Source organism: Penicillium lagena (genome assembly GCF_028827675.1).
Source record: "Penicillium lagena strain IBT 129212 chromosome Unknown utg000002l_segment0_segment0, whole genome shotgun sequence".
NCBI lineage: Eukaryota > Fungi > Ascomycota > Eurotiomycetes > Eurotiales > Aspergillaceae > Penicillium > Penicillium lagena.
In genome coordinates, this window is record NW_026623223.1 from 2,853,800 (window position 1) to 2,873,113 (window position 19,314).

A 19,314-nucleotide genomic window follows, 5' to 3' on the forward strand; every position below is an offset into this window, starting at 1 on the left:
TCGCAAATAGCGTATTTGTTCTGGGATCTGGCATTTTGGGTTCCAGTTCAAATATCTTGTTAGAGTGTTGGCCGATATAACCCTTTAACAAGGGGTCTATGTAATTCCGCGTCTCATACTGGTAACCAATCAGCCTTGTCGCTACAGCTGGGACGCGAAGCAAAATTAAGTATATGCAAAATACCGCAATTAGTATTTATCTGGACCCTTGCATTTCGAACGCCGAACTACCTTCTTGAGTTTTGTTGTTCCTCTTTGACCGATTCTCCCTACTAAGAATGCGACATCCAAGGGGCTTTTGACAAAAAAAAAAAGGAAGCATGGTTACCATAATGATCGGCATATTGTACTCACCCCAGAGCTAGGCCAGGAGCTTCGGAATGCTTCACTCATAAGACTCGATCAAGGTTATTATTACAGGGACAGCTCATCAAAGAAATTTTTTTTTTCTGGCCAATTGAATAACCTACATAAGCGACTGCAGAGGAAAGGCTCGTATCTATAGCGCTACCAGTCTCATAAATGTTACGTGTAACATACTACTTATAACCAGAGGGAAGGAGAGCATGGGGCGACTCAGTTCTTGTTCTAGGCATGCTAACCAAAGCGCCAATGGGACCATAGAAAATCAATTTCAACCAAAGTTCTGGTCCAGCAGAATGAAAAGAGGAATTAGAGAGGAATTAGAGAGGAATCACAAAGTGAAGCCGGGCAGGCTCTCGAAAAACTACAGTGTATAGCTTAATCAATCGCTAGGTCGGTTGGTTGAACGCTGAAATAATGCATGCCTATTTCGCCTTAGAGCAATAGCTACGACATATGTATGGGGTAGCTACAACATGTCTCGTGCCACACATACGAGATATTGGAGAAGAGAGGCTCACATGTCGATTTTTTTCGATTTCAATTCATAGGGAACACTGTGGTTCATACTACATTTTTCTTAGTTGTACGCAGCTCGGTAATTGTTCAAGCAATACCACGATTGACAGCTTGGTAAAAGATTCGTGAAGAGTGAGCAGACCGATATTCGAGTTTGGAGTGAGTCAAGGCAAATGATTTTCATACCCTTTAGCCCTGGAATACGCCCAGTGCAAGATCTCTCACTGACAAGTGTGTAGTTATCGTATATAATCTACAATGGAAGTAGATAGATGGTATACTAAATGAATACCGGCAATTTTATATGTAAAATAGTTGCTCCTTGAATTATTTTTATTATGATTCCACTGATGTTGCATTACGTTGGATCCAAGATGCTTGTCAGATACTTGTTTTGCTTTTCGCTAGAACGGCCCATAGCTCCATGTCTCGCCAGAAGCAGATATATATTGGTCTTACTACTCATCTCCCACTACGTTTTGATATAACTAGCGTGTTAAATTTCGAGTACTAGATGCCAATACAGATTTCGGTCATGGAATTTACATAATCAGCTTCGTTGAATGTTCCGATCCAGCCGCAAGTCAAGTTTGGTGGGCAAAGCGGCTGAGCCTGGCCACCGCACTTGGTCTGAGCCATCAGAACTAGTCACATGGAAAGAGCTCCTGGAAAACGTCCTGTTCTATGGCTATCAATAATGCCTAGCTCAAGTGCGCTGACTAGGCTCAGTTTTCTTGCTCACCAAACCGTGGGCTTGATAGGTGCATTTAATACAACTACCTATTCCAGTGATGATACCGTTTTCAGTGCTAGCGGCAGTGATATCTCTTCAATATGATCGAATCTGGCTCTGGCGCCGACATTGTTTCATTCCTTCAATCAATGCTTCAGTTCACATTATGTTTTAGCTGCATCGATGAGCAGATTTGGATTCTTTTTGGGAGGCATTTTTGTCTGTTGGTATGGAGTTCATCTATCGCATACGCTGAATTAATGGCTACCTTTTTGATCTAAAGTACCTGAGTGGCGAAAACCCATTTAACCTCGGACTGTACACGCAAACGTGGTCATCAAAGATAAGACTAAGACGTGAGATTAGGAGCTAGATCAGACTTGGGAGTTAGAGGTGGGCTCCGGCCAAGACAGGTAGTCTGTGATCCAGCCTGACTACGCCTGCGAAAAAGTCACCCAAGCCTCATATCTCGGGCGACCACGATATGATCGACATGGAAAGACGTAATGCACCGCCGAAGAAGGGTTTAAAATGCAGCATCTACGGAGATAGACAGGACTTGAGTGCGCATCAATGTTACTACGTAGAGAACGCCTCTTGCTGACTTAATATTTATCAGCATCGCCGCAACTTACGAGTGAATTATACATTGTGTCTTGAGGGGTCACAAATGGAAATGTCTTTAACTCGTAATAGGAATTAATACTCGGTTTTACCGGGCCCGCGGCTCAATGTCAACATCTCCTGCCAGCTCAAATGACCGGGATGGTTTAAATAAGCACACATCAAATAAACACTTCATAGTAAGTCATTTGAGCTACACTCCACCTCCATGATTGCTCGGGTTGATTGGTTTCCCCTGGCTTTGGAATATATCCCAAGAAGCCAAAGCCATTTCATTATTTTTAGAATTATCAAGATGATTAAGTCGAACTATCTTTTCTGATGCTTGTGGCCCCACGATTACTTTAACTCTATCCAGAATTAATTAGAATGTTTAAACCTGAAGGATGGCTGACAAACTTTCATTATCCTTTCGACATATCGCTAAAAGGACATTTTACCACCCCCTCAATGACCAGAATAAATCAAATTTCGCAATGCCTTATCTCGAATTGAAACTCAACTAAAGTCATCGGAATATACTCTTAGTCATACATAGCGCAGCCATTATTAGGGAAATCCTTAAATCAGGGCACCAAGAGCCACACAAGGTAGACCAGCGCCAACCAGATCGTGATCCTAAAAAACCATTAGCCATTGCACTTTCTGATAGCAATGATGTACCTACCGCGTCGGCACCAGAGCCCTGGCAACAGGCAATGTTCTGCTGGCACTTCTTCTTGACCAGGTCCTGGACCGGAATGAGGAGGCCAACTAAAAAATATTAGCTCCATGAAGTTTCCATTGAAGTTGAGAGACATACTCTGAAGGTCCAGACGCGAGCACTGATCGAAAAGGCCAAGGCCGTCCGCACCAGAGCCACCGCTGATCAGGTTGCTCAAGGCACCTGCGAGGATACCCTTCTCGGCGTCGGTAGTGTCTCCAGCATACCTAGCCTTGTTGCAGCAAGAGAGCTGGGCCTGGTTACCGCACTTGGCCTGCGCTTCGTGGACGGTCATACCGTCAGGCACTGACCAGTCGACGTCGGTGTTGCCCTTGTTGGCCCACCCATTGGAGTTGCCGAAAGCCGAAGGCATGGCGGCAACAGCAGAGATGAAACTAAGAACGGAAAGAGTGTTGAGACGCATAGTGACGGCTGATGTTCTTGAGAAAAAGTAAGATCAAAGAAAGAAAATGTTTTCAGTATGGTATGAAACAATAATTCGGGCCAGAAGACACAATCTTAAGTATTTTTTTTCCTGGTCATTTCTTTCACTCCCGGTCCTCTCGTCTCAATCATTTGGGAAATTATTTCCGCCACTCCGAGTAATGCCAAGGATTTTCCGTTTACATTCCAGATATCAATTCAACATTCTACTTGGTTCGTAAAGGCAGTATTCTGACTTGGATACATGCCATCCCTTAGCACATGAAAATTCTTCCACTTGTTTGTGTGTTATTAACATCTTTTATCCAATATATAGCGATCTTATGATGAGCTGGTCCTAATCGAGACGGCGGGGGTCCAACAACATCTCGCCACGTTCCAGAGATGGCATATACCTAGACGCTAATACTTCTTTTATGGACCACATAGTCAATCAAAACGCTGATGCCTCATTTTCCAATCGAGGAATCTTGCAAAGGAGCAATTCTTTCTCAAAGGGTCGATTGTAAGTTTGTTCAACGACAAATTCAGATAAGCGTACATACTTCCACATACCCGCGTATGCTATCACCCCTTGCTCTATTGCTATGCTCTGATATAAGGACTTTTCTGATCAATTAGCTAGCACTTCATCGGATTTTTCTCAAGTTGCATATCTCCCTTAGTCGAGACATCAACGTTCTACACCCACCCGCTTTGACCTTTACAGCCACTAAAAATTGGAATGGAATCCATGCCAAATGCCCCATGCTCTTTTGACCATACTTTTCCTATTTGTAACCACTAGTTCCGAAATATCCTACATGTGAGCAAAAATTTTTTCAGGAAAGTCGTGAATCCACGTTCAGATCTGCATTTTGAGCCTAGGAGGTAACTATCCACGCATGTGGCTTAGAAATAGGCGAGTAATTTTTATCTCGATGAGGAAGGAGACACCAATAATTGCTTAGGATTGCCTTTCACCCCTAGTAGGAGTGTTCAATGCATCCAAAAATTAGGTTTGGACAGGCTCGCTGAGGCAGCCCCAGCGATTAAGCGTGCTATAATTATTTGGTCGCTATACTAGATAATGCGAATAAAAGTAACGCAGGTTCGGCATGTGAAGTTTGATTTTTGGATAGGCATATTTCTGACACTTCCTGTCATTCCTCGGGCGAGTGACATCTCCCTAGCGCGTGTCAACCAACAACAATGAATACAAATCTCCGTATCAGTGCTGATAATTAAAACTAGATTATGTCTGGTGACCTAAAATAGTCATAATTGACTACTTCGAACAGATAGACAGGATATAACTTCAAGTTAGGCCTAGACTACACATTGAAATGGCTTATCTAGCACTTTTGATGCATTTGGGTCTCTTTGGAAATGCACATATAATCATTCCGTAGAATATTCAACTGTACATAATAGCCTTCAGCAGATACTGCAATTACTGCGTTACTTATCAAAATTAAGAGTACCTTCGCGCCTACCATGAATATCGGAACTGGCGATCTTCCTTGTCTGTCAGATCAGCCTTCGGCAATCCGTTCTCATCAAGTGCAACTTCCCGCCTCGTGGTGTCATCAGCAACTGCGTTGGCATCGACGTCTCGCTTTTTATTATCATGCATGCATAGAAAGCGATAGATAAGCACTGTCACAAAAAGCAGACACCAAGTTACAATGCCAGTGATCACACCTTCGGTATACCGAGGGTTGTGGGTCCATAGCTGGGGTGACCCTATACAGCCAGCGCAGTAGCCGATGAAGAACATGGTATTGACAATAGCACGTTTGGTATTACCCTTAACATTTGACGCAGCGAGTGAGAGAAGCACCGACATGGAAGCTGTAATGCAAGAGGACTGTACGGTGAAAGTCAACAGATGCATTTCTTCGAGCCAAAGATAACAGCTTACCAGCCAAGCGGCGACAATCAGACCCCATTCGGCGGTTACAGTGAGCTTCATGAGGAATACACAGCCAATGAAGGGCGGCACGATGAGTGCTAGTACGACAAGCGTCCGCTGTCGGGGAAAGAAAAAGACCAGCGCAGTACCGATCCATAAAAGTGTAATCTGAACAGCACCTGACGGGGCAGTGTACAACATTGTGTCAAGCTTACCATAGCCAATTGACTCGATGACAAGTGTTGCAAAGGTCAGCACAGGAGACTGCATGGTCACCAACACACCGAACCAAAAGACGGACCACGCTTTTGGATCTAACAGTGTTTCCTTCAGTTGAGATACCGAAAATGAAGTTTTGTCGCCACCGTCACGGTCTTCGGCCATGCGGAGAGATAATACTTCTTTCTCGCGCGCGTTCAGGAACCAGGCATCCTTGGGCCCACTGGGAACCAGAATAAAAAACCCAACTCCAGCGACAACAGTCAGCGCACCACAAATGATGAATAACACTCGCCAAGGCTGAATTGAAAGCGATGTGTTTTTGCCAATTCCGTACATGACCAAGCAGCCAATTACCTGTGCAAGACCATTCATGCTAATCCAAAGAGCGGTGCGAACAGTATGTTCTTTCTTACGGTACCAGATGGATGTGATAGTGACGAAAGAAGGAGAGACAGCACCCTCACTAAAGCCGAGTAAGAATCGCACAGCGGCAAAGCCGGCATAATTCTTCGGTGCAGCAAGGCACATGCATATGATTCCCCAAACAATGCTAGCCCGCCCTTGTTAGCGAGAAATGAATCTATAAAGAAGAGACAACCATACACCGTGGACCCGACAAATTTTGTCAGGGGAAGCCGGCTCATGAGGTAAATAAAGGGATATTCAGAAATTAGTTGGCCGACATAGAAGATTGAGGTGCACCAGGAATATTGCGAGCTCGTCATGTCAAGGTCCTCCATTAGACCGAATACTGCGGCGTAACTGAGGCTTTGCTTGTCAAGATACTGCAGAAAGAAGACAAAGCACATCTTGTGGTGTATGCGATCAGCAAAAGCACGCAGTTTCCCAAATGGCCTTATTTTGGGAAACTCACAAATGGCAGGATAACCATATCAATCTTCCGCAAGACTGCCTTCTCTTCTGCTGGGGTGTATCCGTCGCTGAAGTCGAGGATCTCACCGGCCGCATGTTGGCCATCGTCATTTGGCAGGGGGGCCTTTGTTTCCTCCATCGGATTGAGATATGGACAACAATGATCAGGGAATTTTTTTTTGACCAGAGGCTAGATTGAGATTTCAGGGAGAGCGCTAGGAGAAGGAAATAGCAAAGCGGTATCACAGGGGTGAGACTGTTGTTATAATCGGCTCCCCGAGATATCCCCGCGCACAGGTCATGGAAATATCTTTATTGGGCAAAGATAGGCTTCGTTGATCAGGCAGGTGGGGAATGTGTACATGCAGCCGACGTGAGGCCATCGGATAGGGCGAGCGTATCGGTAATGTGGCTGAGCAGATTGCCGCCATTACAGGGCGCGCGACAGTAGCTGACGATTAGCTTGTTTTAAATCGCATGGGGACTCAAATTATCTCTTCTGCAATATCTTCGAAATCATTGGTGTCATAATAATTCTGACAATGACTCAACGCAGCCAGGTTCCCGGCTCCGACATTAAGCCCTGGCTTCGCCCAGGTCCGCAGGGTTATCTGTTCACCAACGCCAACATCGTTGAAGTGCAGACAGGCACTATCTTGGAAAACGCATCCCTCACGACACGACAGGGAAAAGTCCATTCCATCTCCCAGTCAATCCCTGAGCCCCTGCCGACAGATCTCAAGATTGTCGACTGTCGGGGCCGGTATCTCTGCCCCGGTCTTTTTGATGCCCATGTTCACCTATGCGCCGTTCCAGGATTTGGTGATCTTTCCAAGGCCTTTGGCAATCCTAATGATGTACATCTCCTACGACAGCCTTATTCCGCTGCCCAGATGCTTCACCGTGGGTTTACCAGTGTTCGTGATTGCGGCGGTGCTCAACTCGCCTTGAAAGAAGCTATTGAGGATGGTGTCTTTCCAGGTCCTCGTATTTTTATTTCCGGACACGCTCTTTCTCAATTTGGTGGGCATGGGGATCTCCGGGGTTCGCACGAACCAACCGAGTGTTGCGGCGGCCTGCATAGTAACAATCACTTGGGTCGTTTGTGCAATGGTGTACCCGAGTGTATGGCTGCTGTACGCGAAGAAATCCGGTGTGGTGCAGATTTTATCAAGATTATGGGATCCGGGGGCGTAGCGTCTCCAACCGACAAGCTAGAACACCTCCAATTCACTGCCGCCGAGATCCAGGCCATGGTCGAGTGTGCAAGCAATGCTGGGACGTTTGTGACTGCCCACGCATACACCGTTAAGGCCATCCGACACTGCATTGATAATGGTGTCCGAGGGATCGAACATGGCAACTTTGTCGATCCACCTACTGCGCACCTCATGGCGGAGAAGGGTGTCTACCTAACCCCAACGCTTATCGCGTATGCCCAGATGGCCTCAGATCGCTGGAAGGGCTATTTGCCCCCGGAGTCGCAAACCAAGAACTCACAGGTACTCCAATCTGGACTGGAGGCTTTAAAAACTGCTTCTGAGGCTGGAGTTACCATGTGCTATGGCTCCGACCTGCTAGGCCCACTGGGCTCGGCTCAGACGCATGAGTTTGCACTACGTGCTCAGGTTCTCTCTCCGCTAGAGGTCCTGCGAAGTGCGACTGTGAATCCAGCCAAGATGATGGGCTGGGAGGATTCCATTGGCCAGCTTAAAGAAGGGTTTATTGCTGATGTGGTGATACTAAATGGAAACCCCCTGGAGGATGTGACTGTTTTTGACCGGCCTGAAGAACATGTTCTTGGGGTGATGAAAGATGGCCGCGTTTATAAAAGTCGGTGGAATGCGCTTCCCGAGGATGCAGATATTCCTGTGAGAGTATAAGTGTTCGAGCACATTGGATGATTTATTGAAGCAGCGAAATAGCCTCACCATTTTAAGAAGTCAGATATGACAGTTTTCTGATAATTATATTTGGTCCTTTGGTTGTTGGATTCACTGTGTTGAGCAATTTGGAGAATTAAGCTTCTCAAAGAAGAATCAAGACGTGCTGCATTTGAGAAAGGTCAACTCCACTATAGGGGCTATTGTGAGACAAAAAGACGAAGATTGAAGCATTAATTTTGAATATGTCGACAAATGATAAGAGGGTTCTTTCGCCGTCAAGCACAATAGTTGGTCAACTTGACTCCTGTCAATGATTATGCCGGAGTCAACTGTATATTTTGCGACCTTTCACCAACTGCTAGCTCCAATTTTCTTTTTCTTAATTAATGTTTCGTATAGAGGACATTATCCATGTACAAGGAGACGGTTTATCATACAGGTCGATCAAATCAGAATACCAAATTTGCAGAAAAGGTTCACTTGTTTCTATCCAACAATATCAAGTTATACCTTTGGCGGAGGCGGATAGCCGACTCTCCTCGGCAAAGGATTCAGTCCTTTCCCCACTTCCCCCCAGGCTTATCTCTGGTGTTTATTCGGACAGATTCCCGACAGAATATCACGGCCAACTTCTTCCCCGCACGCCGTTTGGAATGTCCCTTTTCACACCGCCGCAGCGATGGACTCGGCTGCTGCTATTCGGAGGAGGCGCCGCCGGCGCGTCACTAATGAGAATCGTAAGAGGGCACCTCGCGCGTACGCATGCTGCAAGATAAAAGAGAGAAGAATTGACTAACGGTATACTTTAGGTGCGATCGCTGCAAGGCACGCAAGAGCAAGTGTGTGGAGTTGACCCCCGGCAGATGCCAGCGATGTTCCGCAAACGACCTGAGCTGCAGATTTGAGAAGTATATTTTCCCAGTGAGATAAATAAGGCCCAATTTCTTACACATAAGCAGAGAAAGATCACCGTCATTTCATGAAGAACCTCCTTTGTCTGCACAATCTGAGAATGGCACATCCGCCACCCAGGGCCCTGTGAGAGAGGCACCCGAGAAAAACATATCCATCGAAAGTCCAGAAGTGTTCTCTCCAGCATCGGCACTGTCGCAAAAGCTTGCCAAACACGTTATTGTGGACCAAACAACAAGGGTGCCGTGGCCGAATATTTTTTGTCGTCTTCGAGAAGCATTTTCACTCGACTCGCACACTACACCAGAAGAAGAGGACATGATGGCTATGCAGGCAGTAAGTTGCTCTCTTATTCCGAATTGAAGACTCGGTGGACTCATTTATCAAAGCATATGACTTGCCCAAAAGCGCTCCATCCATCAGAATTGGCTCGCCTTCGTCTTGTCGTAGAGGCTTTCCCTCCACGGCCTGTGGCCAACTTCTTACTGTCCGTCTTCATCAAGCATGCCACAGATGCGCTCTTCTATTTTGATCAGTCCCAGTTTCTGAGAGAAATTGATCAACTGTACACTGACTCAAACTCAGCTTTAAGGTGTGACCCGAGCTTCGTTTGTCTCGCAATGGGAGTCTTCGCATTAGGAAGCCAGTGGACACCACTTGAAAGACCCGAGGGATTGGTCACTGATCTTCACCGGGAAAACGTGGACCTTGGTCGGGTCTTTTATTGCCATGCTAGAACTTTGATTCCTGATATAATTGACAAACCATGCTTATGGTCTATCCAGGCCCCCATGGTTTTGAGCGTGTATCTGTTGCCAGCAAGTGCAATTGGGTCTTCCTATGTGTACATGGGTTTGGCTTTGCGCAAGGCACTAGCCTTCGACCTTCATCAAGACATAGATGACCCAACAACTGAAGAACGTGAAAAGGAAGTTCGTCGTCGCCTATGGTGGTCAATTTACTCGCTCGAAAGGTTTGTTTTGAGATTTCTAAATTTAAGACTTTAAATCTGATTTCTAAATAGATGCACGACGATTAAATTGAACCGACCCCGTTCTATAAATGCTGATATGATCACGGCAAGCCTTCCATTACCAAATCCGTCACTAGATCGCCTTCAGAAGTTCGATAATCTCCAGTTTCAACTGGCGTTCACCCATCTGGTAAAGATTATTGATCAAATCGCAGAGCCAACGTACTTCGGCCTTTCACATGTGAGATTGTACATGCTAATGAGGCAAAGCAGTGATTCCTTGAAGGACACGGAAAGACTTAAGCGCTATGAAAATTGCGAATCAGACCTTCTACAGTGGAAAAGATCGTTACCACAAGACTTCAGACTTGAGAAAATAGATCCTAGGGACTCGAAATATCGTGCAGTGTTCCATCTTTACCTGAACTACTACTATGCGTGGATCTCTATGGGCAAGGTGTTTCTCGTCACTGTTGTTCGAACTAACCTCGACTCCTATTTCTATCCCAAACCACAGCCTCCACGCATTAACGAAACAATCGACAAGTTATCCCAGTCCTGCACAAAGGCAGCAAGAAAGCTTCTCCAGTTATTTGAGAACTTGGCACACACTCGCAATATTACTCGTTTCTCCTTTACAGATTTCCAAGGGTGCAGTATTGCGACTATCATAACCTTGGTGTCCGGGATATTGGACCGTGACTCAACATATCACGCGAGGGTAGCATTCGGACTGGACTGCCTTCGAAAAATGGCAACGGGCAACATGACAGCCAAGATGGGTGTCAAGTTTGTTGAAGCCGTGCAGTCCATTGCGAATGAGGCTGCCAGCAAGCTACACCACAGCTCTTCGTTTCAGAAAAGCATTCAAGTGACTGGGGGACTAGATACGGCATCCGAATATAGCCAATGGGCCGAGTGGCTCACGCAGCAAGAGAATGCCCGGCAGGGGGATTCAGCCCCTGCATCGGGAGGAGGCCATACAACAAACAGGGAAATAACGTCCCAAGTAGGAACATGGACATTGCCACAGCCTTCAGTCAATCCCTCTGGCTGGGGACTCCATGGTGTAGATATGCCGTCGACGGTCCCATTCTCGGATGATTTCACACAGCAAACGACGTTTTCTCATGAAGCCCGTTCTGCAGACAATGGTTTTATTTCAGCACTACATAGCGATGATCAAACTTTTTTGATGGGCTTGACAGGACTTGATGGTCTTGATTTGCTGGGATTCACGAGTCCGCTGGAATGAATGATCGCAGAATGCACAGCGGTTTAATTGAACGTTCACACGTCACGGTCATAATTAAACTTGAGAGTTAAGAGGGATTCCTTGCCAATTATAGCAAATTCGTTATATTCTGGGATTTAGTCGCTCTCATAGTGGCAGTTATAAATGTATCATGGCCAGCAAAAGTCATGCCTACCATTTTTCACTAGTCAAAAAAGTTTTATACTGTTTCCTTTCACTTGTTCATTCATTGGGAACCAGCACAACCATGCTGTGGAACTTGAGCAATGAATGAAAGAGAGAGCTTTTAGTAATAGTATGGTGTTCTTGTTCACAATGCCGACGTTTAAACTTAACCCATTCAGAAGAAGGAACACCACAGAGTAAGAGATGAAAAGGAGACAAGAAAGCCCTCAAATGATACGCACGTAGAACCCCATGACGAAAGCCAAGCCCAGACGAAAAACGGAAAATTAGGCAATAGGATATGCCCAGAGGACCACAGCATGATGATAATACAACTCACATCTGCATCCGCTCATCCCCATCCATATCTTCATTTGCGCCGAGTGCCCCGCCAGGTATCCGCCCCTCGTTAAGCTCCTTTTCCAGCCGCGTGATCTCTTGCAAGCTCTTGGCCTCACGGATCAGTTTCTCGACATGCTTTCGCTCCTTGTCCGTCAATTTCACGCGGATGGCCTTATCACCCGTGGCGCGATCAGCGGGCGCAACATTTGTGACATCGAAAGTGCGAGACTTGACACCCATGATCTTAGCTGCCAGAGCAGATGGTTCCTCAGCGGTGCCAAAAAGCTCCTTAGCCTTGGCCCGTTCTGCGTCTTTGACTTTCTGGTAGTCCAGGAAACGGACGGTGGACGCCCGCCATATCACCCAGTAGCGGTAGTTCTGGACATATCGAGTTAGCTCCGATCCTGGGAGGAATAGCAATAATAGTGCCAAAACCAACCTCCTTCCGTGTGACAGGGTTTTCCATCAGAACCAAATGCGTCAGCCGTTGCAGATTTTGTAAGGGATCGAGATCCGCCAACTCGGACAAATTATTCGAGGTCAGAACCAAAGTCGACAAATTGGGCACCGACGTTGCTAGAGAAGGCTGGATATGGTTGATCCGGTTTCGAGCAAGTAGAAGTGTGTGAAGGCGGGGGAAGAAAGGGAAATTCCCGAGGGAGGAGAGGTCGTTGTCTGTTAAATCAATCGCATCTTGTTCCTGCGAGGAGTGAATGGTCAGCCATGTCTCCCCCGAATTGAACGAACATCCTGTATATCTACCAGAGCGAACTCACCTTGGCAATACCCAAATTCTCAATGGCGGGAATCTTGTGTCCTACATCGCGAAACGCAAAAAACCGCTGTCAATGAAGCTCTTTCTCAAAGTGTAGCACCTGTTCTTTTCAGGACTTGTGGCTCCATTTCTGATACGTACCTCTAAGGTCTAGCTCGCGGTCTGTGAGCGGGTTGATGTATGAGAGGGAGTTCTGGATGAGCTCGACGGTCAAGCGCATCGCGGCGGTGGGTTTGCGGTCAAGTGCTTTAGGGAATAATTGGAGCCGGCGGCTGATCTTATAACGAAAGCATAGATATCGAGTGCGATAACGGGGCTCTAGATCATGACAAACCGAGAAGCTGGCGGAGAGAGGAAACTGGATGTGTCTGGCGTTGCAGCATCGCAGGACTCAAAACTCCGCCGTTTCTGCCGGGCGGTGCGGTATTGATATGGCACGTGACCATTTGAAGAGTAGGTCGGGGTGATCGACCGGAAGGAAACAAATAGCTAGGTAGAGGGTGGCTTCTAACGGGAAAATCATAGTGTTTTCACACCTCTTGTGTACCATTTCTCCGATGATAATATCTTGCTTCAACTGCAAAGTCTGCTTAGGGGTCTTATGGAACTAATTCGGCTAGCTCACATGGCGGCAGAGTAGCTTGGACCATATATTTAGCGCCCTGCAACTCCCGATAGTCAACTCGATCTCGAGAACGCAGTATTTACGACCTACCCACGAAGTATACAAGTAGAGACACTCAGAACAGTCATAATCTATTCATTGGACACATTCAGGCCTGATGGCCACTCCCATTATAACACGTAAATAACCGAATCAGATCGAGAGTACCGGGGGAAGAAACCTCGAAGATAATGAAAACAAAAAAGTACTCCAGAGCACAAGACGTTAAAATATTGTACCAAGAAGTGAAGTCAAGGGAAGCTAAAGCTGCCCACGGCATAGAACGCCCCGGGTCATTTCATCCCAGCATTAAAAGAAACAAGAACACCCATCCACAATTGGATCGGCTCAAAACAGAAAACAGAACAAAACCGGAACTCCTCTAGGATATGCAAATACAATGCGATGCCGTCCCAAATAAACATTAATTCGGCGGTGCATCAGGGCATCAGTCATCGGCCAAGGGCGACATGGACGGTGATTTGTGGTGGTGGGATCGTGTCGGACTGCCTGCTCTCGACCGACGCCCGTTCGTAGTGGGCCCAAGTGCGATGGGCGCCAAGTTGTCGCGACTCTCAGTCCGGACCACCAACCCTGCCCGATCTATGGCGATACCGGGGGTCCCACCGCTAATCCCTAGCCCAATCGTACCCGATGAGCTGTTATCCAAACTGTATTTCAAGCCTGGTGTAGTAGGGTTACTGCCCCAGCTTGTTGTGTGTTTGGGTGCCCGGAAGGTGTTTGACTCAGCGTCAGAGGGACGGCCATCCAAATCGCTCCCATCAGAGTCGGTCACGCTCAGGTCGAAATGCTGAGCGCCCTCTTCGAGAACACGCTCGTACGACGGGCCACGGTTGAGGAAAGGCAGCCTTAGGCCAAGTGGCTTTCGCTTCTTGGGGTAATTAGGATGAGAGGGTCGTCCGCAACGGAAGAAGGTGTTAACGCGGTGATAGATCCGCAGGCGACGGCCCCTCCCGCACAGGAAGAAGCCAACCAACAAAATGATGAACAAGAACAGCAAGAATCCCGGTACTCTGCGCGGTGAATCGCCATCGAACAAAGCATCATGCCAATGCTCGCTGTGGAAGCTCTCGGAATCCGGAAGAAGTTGAACACTGGGATACTGGAAATCCGCAGGAACTCCCGGGACATTGCTGCCGAAGCCGACGGGGAGCGCATCCTCGACTTCTGCAGTCACCTGAGATGACGCATACAAGACGATTTTGCCCAAGGTCCAGCTCACTTCTGTCGAGTCGATCTTGTTGACCGCCTGGAAAGCATCCAGGTAGCCCTTCTCCTTTCCGTGCGCAAGCACTTCCTTGGTACCGTTGTGACGGGTGCCAGATGTATCCTCCAGTCCAACACGAGGCACTCCAATGCCATCATGTAGCATGTTGATGATCCAGGAAGCCTTGAAGCAGACCTCGTAAGCTTTTTGACGGTCAACCGATTTGCCCCATTTTTGATCCTGAAGCCCGTTTTCGATGGAAGTCCAGTCTTGCGAACAGAACGTTTGAACGCGCTCTTGATAAGTGTTGAAGTCATAAGCCTTGTCTTTGTAACCCATTTCAAAGATCTCATGGGTGGTGTGCCAGAACTCGCTAATCCCAACAAAGTGATTGACATCAAAGTCAATGGCCGGCGTGTGAACACCGTGAAGAAGACAAGGTTGGTCTGGGCACGGAGCATCCTTGTCTAGCAAGGGGAATGTCCGGCGCAGGCACTCGTCGAATCGACCTGTGCCCACCAATGTCTCGCCTGCAGATACCAATACGTCCTGTCCGTCAGGAGTAGTCCTCAACCCCCGGGGCAGACAAGGATCAGGGAGTTCGGTGACACCCACGCCACCGCTTTCAACCTGCAAAGCTTCAACGTAGCGCCGTCGGGCTTCGTGGACGCCAAATTCCAGCCACGAAGTGATAAAAACGCGATGTTCCTGGACCGACCCATCGATATTCCGTAGACGCAATAACTTGAGATCCTCCGCGTGCTTCTCCGACTCTGTGGCGTTCGGGGCAAAGGCGATCTGAGCGGACGCGCCACCCATATCTAGAAAACCGTAGGTATGGTGGCCTTTTCCATGATCGTGATTTTGGGTCGAGTCAAAACTTCCCAACAAATAGTTCGTTGCAATCCATCCGTATAGTCCTTCGGTCACACCCGGAATCACCTGGATATGGATGCCACAGTCCGGGAGCAAGAAGTCCGTGTTCGCACGAGCATATGAGCAGATCTGGTCCAACAGAATCTGTCTCTCCACATCACCGAGCAGTCGCATGCCTGCAGTGGCCAGAAGAAAAATCGGGGTGTTCTTCGCGTCCTTTTCGGGGATGATACTCTTGGCATGGTCGAGCAGATCGGCCAGATGTTCCGTCCCAACCAATTCCGGTCTATCGGCAAACGAGGAGACACCTGGATTGAGGTCAGAGCTTACCCAACAGCGGCGTTGGCGGTGCGCCTCAGCCAGTACTCACCAGGATGAATCTTCTTGGTCCAATGCTCTTTTGTCTTGATCTCGGGCAGCGACTTCAATTCGTTGGGATCCGCGCGCAGGCGCGCCACCGAGTTCCGTAACCAGCGATATACGTGTACACGAGTCCCCTGCACAACTCAAGGTTAGATGGTGGTCAACGCGACAAAGAGGCGAGGAGCTGATGTGGAAGGCGACATACAGACGAGCCTGCGTCCAGGACCACGCCATAACGCCCTATCACGCGAGAAGAAGTCAGCAATTCTGTCCGTTTTGATGGCCAAGAGGCTCCCCAATACGTACATTTGCCCATTTGGACTAGATTCGCGCACTACCTGATGAGCATGACCCGGTGGAACTTGATTGCGGGCAGCGAACGACAGAGGGAACGCCAATCGGTCCCTGGTGGGTTGTCGAAGAGAGTCGAAAGGGAAGAAAGAGGCAAAAAGGGCGAGGCGTGAGAAGGATAAACGAACGACAGTTGGAAGGGAAGTGAAGGAAGAAGAGAAGAATGCGGCAGATAAGGAGTGATCATCTTGGGGTTACCGTATGGGACGAGGAGGCGACGCCCCGTTATTATTGCGTCAGGGGCTGCATCGGGAAAGGCGCGTTCTGTGTAACCGTACGTGACCAAGAACGGGTATTTTTAGGGCCTCGTGTTGGTAACATCCTTCTTCACTCACACAATCCGTGGACAATCATCCATCCATCACGTCAGGACGTACACGGCTCATCTCTGCCGCGTACGACAGGCTTTTATTGCGAAACCTCCACCACATGGCCGTTGCGATTTTGACGTATGTATAGTGCCCTGGTCTGGAATTGCGGGCCGAAAATTATTATTGGTGGCGTCTTTCCCCCCCACACTCTATGACGGTCGAGGCTCGTCTGTTGTTGCCTTTTTTTCCCTTCTATTTTGTTATCCATTATACATGATTTTTGTGGAATGCCCTCCATGGCTGTCACAATGTTTTTGTCCCACGCGCATTCGTCATCTCCATACATTCTCCGACACGGTTGGCGTGCAGCTTCGCGAGGGAAATCGTCATCCCTGCCTGAGAACTAAGCGGGCTAGTCCATCGTCGGGAGTACGTCAGCTCATGTCTTGGCGTCGCAAGTAACTATATTCTCGAGGCAACCTGGCGAATCAACCACGGTCAAACTGAGAGACGGAAAGCGATCTACGATTGGGTTGCAACAAGAATATCTACGACACTTTTAGAACGTCTATACTTAGTCAACCCACCTGAGACATCCCGAACCCTAACAAGAGTCTTCAATCCGAAATCAGCCCTTTGGCCCCCCTCCGCATTATTGTTGGAAAAGTCGGGCAAGGGGTCCAATGCTTGTCAGCCCGTAATTCTTGGCAAATAGTTCGTCTAATATCATTACTTCTTATCTTTACATCCACCATACTGCAGGGGTTGTTGTGTACGCTATGATCCCCGATCTGTTCATCCACGACCTGCGTCCGATCGAGACCAACTATTTCCGCCTTCTCGTGCACTCGTAGAGCAGGGCGCCAGGCGTACGCGGAGATGGCCCACACCTCCGCCACCTTTTGGCGTACATAGATTTCATGCCGTCGATACCACCGGACCGTAGTTGCTTCGTCGCGAGCGGCGACATCTTTCGTTGACCCCGTTCGTGGCAACTCTGATAAGCGAGATATGGTTTATGATAATGACCCAAGAAGACACAGCTAACGATATGACATTGTCCAACTATATTCGCGTCTGCCAACCCCGGATTTGACAGCCGTCTGGAGACCCGGCGAAGAGCCAGAGATCAAAACAAAAACCAACATCACAGTCTTGGTTCCACCAGCATTCTTTTTACCCGCGTCCCTCCTGTTCATATACCATACTCGTATACAAGGCATCCATCCATCGATCCATTCATTAAGGTCGATCATTATTATGGTGAGCGGTGAGCGGTGACACCTCAGGCCACAGGAGACTTTCAGCCTCACTGCATTACATAGTGGCCCAGATTCAGCCCCCTCTTGTCCTGACAGGCTCCCCGACCAGGCAGCATTACCTCAAGAGGAGACGTGCATGACTCAAGCAACGTGTATATAAATATTGACCATGAATCTCTTAGAGAGAGAATAATACGAGTTCTCCGCTACGACGATAAAATGGCTGAGCCAAATCTCTCCCCGGCAACCTTCGTCTCATACGAAGAGCAAAATCAGTGTCCTCTATTTTCAACGCTCCCTGCAGAGATCCGCTATGATATCTTCGCCTACGCCCTGACAGCTGCCCCCGATAACACCCAGCCAATTGACCAAGAGGGCTATTGCACTCGGCCGGGGTACGAGACTCGACACCGAACATGGACTGAACTGCTTCGAACTTGCAAAAGAATTTACATGGAGGCATGGTTCATGCCTTTCCTCTGCTCGGAACATGCGTTCTTCATGGCGAGTCGCGACCGTTCACAAAGCCGAGTTATCACAGCCGGGGAAATGCAGCAGTGGCTTGACCTGATTCATCAACGGCATGGCGAAGTGCAGGGTGGACGTATTCGCATCTTCGCTCAACTATGGTGCCTTGAACAATCTCGCTTCCAGGGAATTTTCAAAATGCATAATTTCAACCCTAAGACCGTCACTATCACCATCCGATATACCGATACCTGGTTCTGGGAAAATAATGAGCCTTTGCGTATAGCCGGAGCATGGAACCGAGACTTGATCTTACCGGCGAGCGTGAGGAACTTCAATATGGAGATCGAAAGCATTGAGCACCGTAAAGCAGAGGTGGACTATATTGCGAATGAGGCAGCAGAGAAATGGTATTTCAAGCGAGCAGATGATTGTCTGATGGTTGCAAACAAATCCACCGTCTCTGTCTCTCGATGGACAGGCTCTTCCGTGTTGGGAAAGCAGCGCTGGATTCGGGACGAGGTCCGGCCTGGCCAGATCGACTACTATGTTGCGACGGTGAGTTGGCGACCGAGCCGAGAAGCCATAGACACTTGTTGGGGACCCAACCCGAAACTGCAGGTAAATTGGCAGACTCCTCCGCTGCGGAACTTGGGTGAGGAGAGTCTCCCAGTTTATGATTTGCAAAAAATCAATATATCTCTCGATACCCCTGCCGAGGAAGCGATTGCACTGTGGGAGGCTCAATACGTGACCAGTGATCAAGATTCCAGTGAAGGAGAGATTGTTGAGGAGAGTGGTAATGAGCAGAGTGAGGACCCTAGTGATGAGGATTGGGATGAAAGTGATTAGGATGATGGTTATGAAGAGAAAAGTGACCAGGAATAAAGCATGGAGACATGGACGTGCATTTATAGTTCACCTTGGTCATTTTGATAGTAATTGACCCGCCTCTATCGTGACTTGCTCACTCTGGTTAAATTGGTAAAATGATGATAGCTGATTTACATTGTTCTCTACTATCGTAGTTGGACTGAAAACGTGGACTACGAATTCCTAATTGATGCCGCATTCAAGAACATCCATGGCTCTTTTCTGCGACGAAGCA

The 19,314-nt window shown here is 47.9% G+C and overlaps 7 protein-coding genes across 7 annotated transcripts; 3 read left to right on the forward strand and 4 right to left on the reverse strand.

The window, feature by feature from the left end:
- Window positions 1-2,800: 2,800 nt before the first annotated feature.
- Window positions 2,801-3,381, reverse strand: N7510_003933 (hydrophobin family protein; the record flags this gene model as incomplete). Its single annotated transcript, XM_056975859.1, has 3 exons — window positions 2,801-2,857; window positions 2,907-2,992; window positions 3,042-3,381. Coding segments are annotated over 3 exons (483 nt in total), but the record flags the coding sequence as incomplete, so codon positions are not given.
- A 1,476-nt stretch (window positions 3,382-4,857) lies between these two features.
- N7510_003934 (uncharacterized protein) lies at window positions 4,858-6,514 on the reverse strand (the record flags this gene model as incomplete). Its single annotated transcript, XM_056975860.1, has 4 exons — window positions 4,858-5,235; window positions 5,290-6,052; window positions 6,106-6,311; window positions 6,377-6,514. The coding sequence occupies 4 exons, from the start codon at window positions 6,512-6,514 to the stop codon at window positions 4,858-4,860; spliced, it is 1,485 nt and encodes a 494-aa protein (XP_056835816.1).
- Window positions 6,515-6,917: 403 nt separating this feature from the next.
- N7510_003935 (metal-dependent hydrolase family protein) lies at window positions 6,918-8,258 on the forward strand (the record flags this gene model as incomplete). The annotated part of the gene is made up of 1 exon (XM_056975861.1): window positions 6,918-8,258. The coding sequence occupies one exon, from the start codon at window positions 6,918-6,920 to the stop codon at window positions 8,256-8,258; it is 1,341 nt and encodes a 446-aa protein (XP_056835817.1).
- Window positions 8,259-8,940: 682 nt separating this feature from the next.
- Window positions 8,941-11,401, forward strand: N7510_003936 (fungal specific transcription factor domain-containing protein; the record flags this gene model as incomplete). Its single annotated transcript, XM_056975862.1, has 4 exons — window positions 8,941-8,998; window positions 9,223-9,509; window positions 9,563-10,146; window positions 10,198-11,401. The coding sequence occupies 4 exons, from the start codon at window positions 8,941-8,943 to the stop codon at window positions 11,399-11,401; spliced, it is 2,133 nt and encodes a 710-aa protein (XP_056835818.1).
- Window positions 11,402-11,902: 501 nt separating this feature from the next.
- Window positions 11,903-12,903, reverse strand: lea1 (U2 snRNP complex subunit LEA1; the record flags this gene model as incomplete). The annotated part of the gene is made up of 4 exons (XM_056975863.1): window positions 11,903-12,286; window positions 12,348-12,608; window positions 12,685-12,725; window positions 12,825-12,903. The coding sequence occupies 4 exons, from the start codon at window positions 12,901-12,903 to the stop codon at window positions 11,903-11,905; spliced, it is 765 nt and encodes a 254-aa protein (XP_056835819.1).
- An 892-nt stretch (window positions 12,904-13,795) lies between these two features.
- On the reverse strand, window positions 13,796-16,130 carry N7510_003938 (putative nucleoside diphosphatase (Ynd1); the record flags this gene model as incomplete). The annotated part of the gene is made up of 4 exons (XM_056975864.1): window positions 13,796-15,759; window positions 15,822-15,948; window positions 16,020-16,054; window positions 16,121-16,130. The coding sequence occupies 4 exons, from the start codon at window positions 16,128-16,130 to the stop codon at window positions 13,796-13,798; spliced, it is 2,136 nt and encodes a 711-aa protein (XP_056835820.1).
- Window positions 16,131-17,957: 1,827 nt separating this feature from the next.
- On the forward strand, window positions 17,958-19,058 carry N7510_003939 (uncharacterized protein; the record flags this gene model as incomplete). The annotated part of the gene is made up of 1 exon (XM_056975865.1): window positions 17,958-19,058. One exon carries the CDS (start codon window positions 17,958-17,960, stop codon window positions 19,056-19,058), a length of 1,101 nt encoding a protein of 366 aa, XP_056835821.1.
- Between the last annotated feature and the right edge of the window lie 256 nt (window positions 19,059-19,314).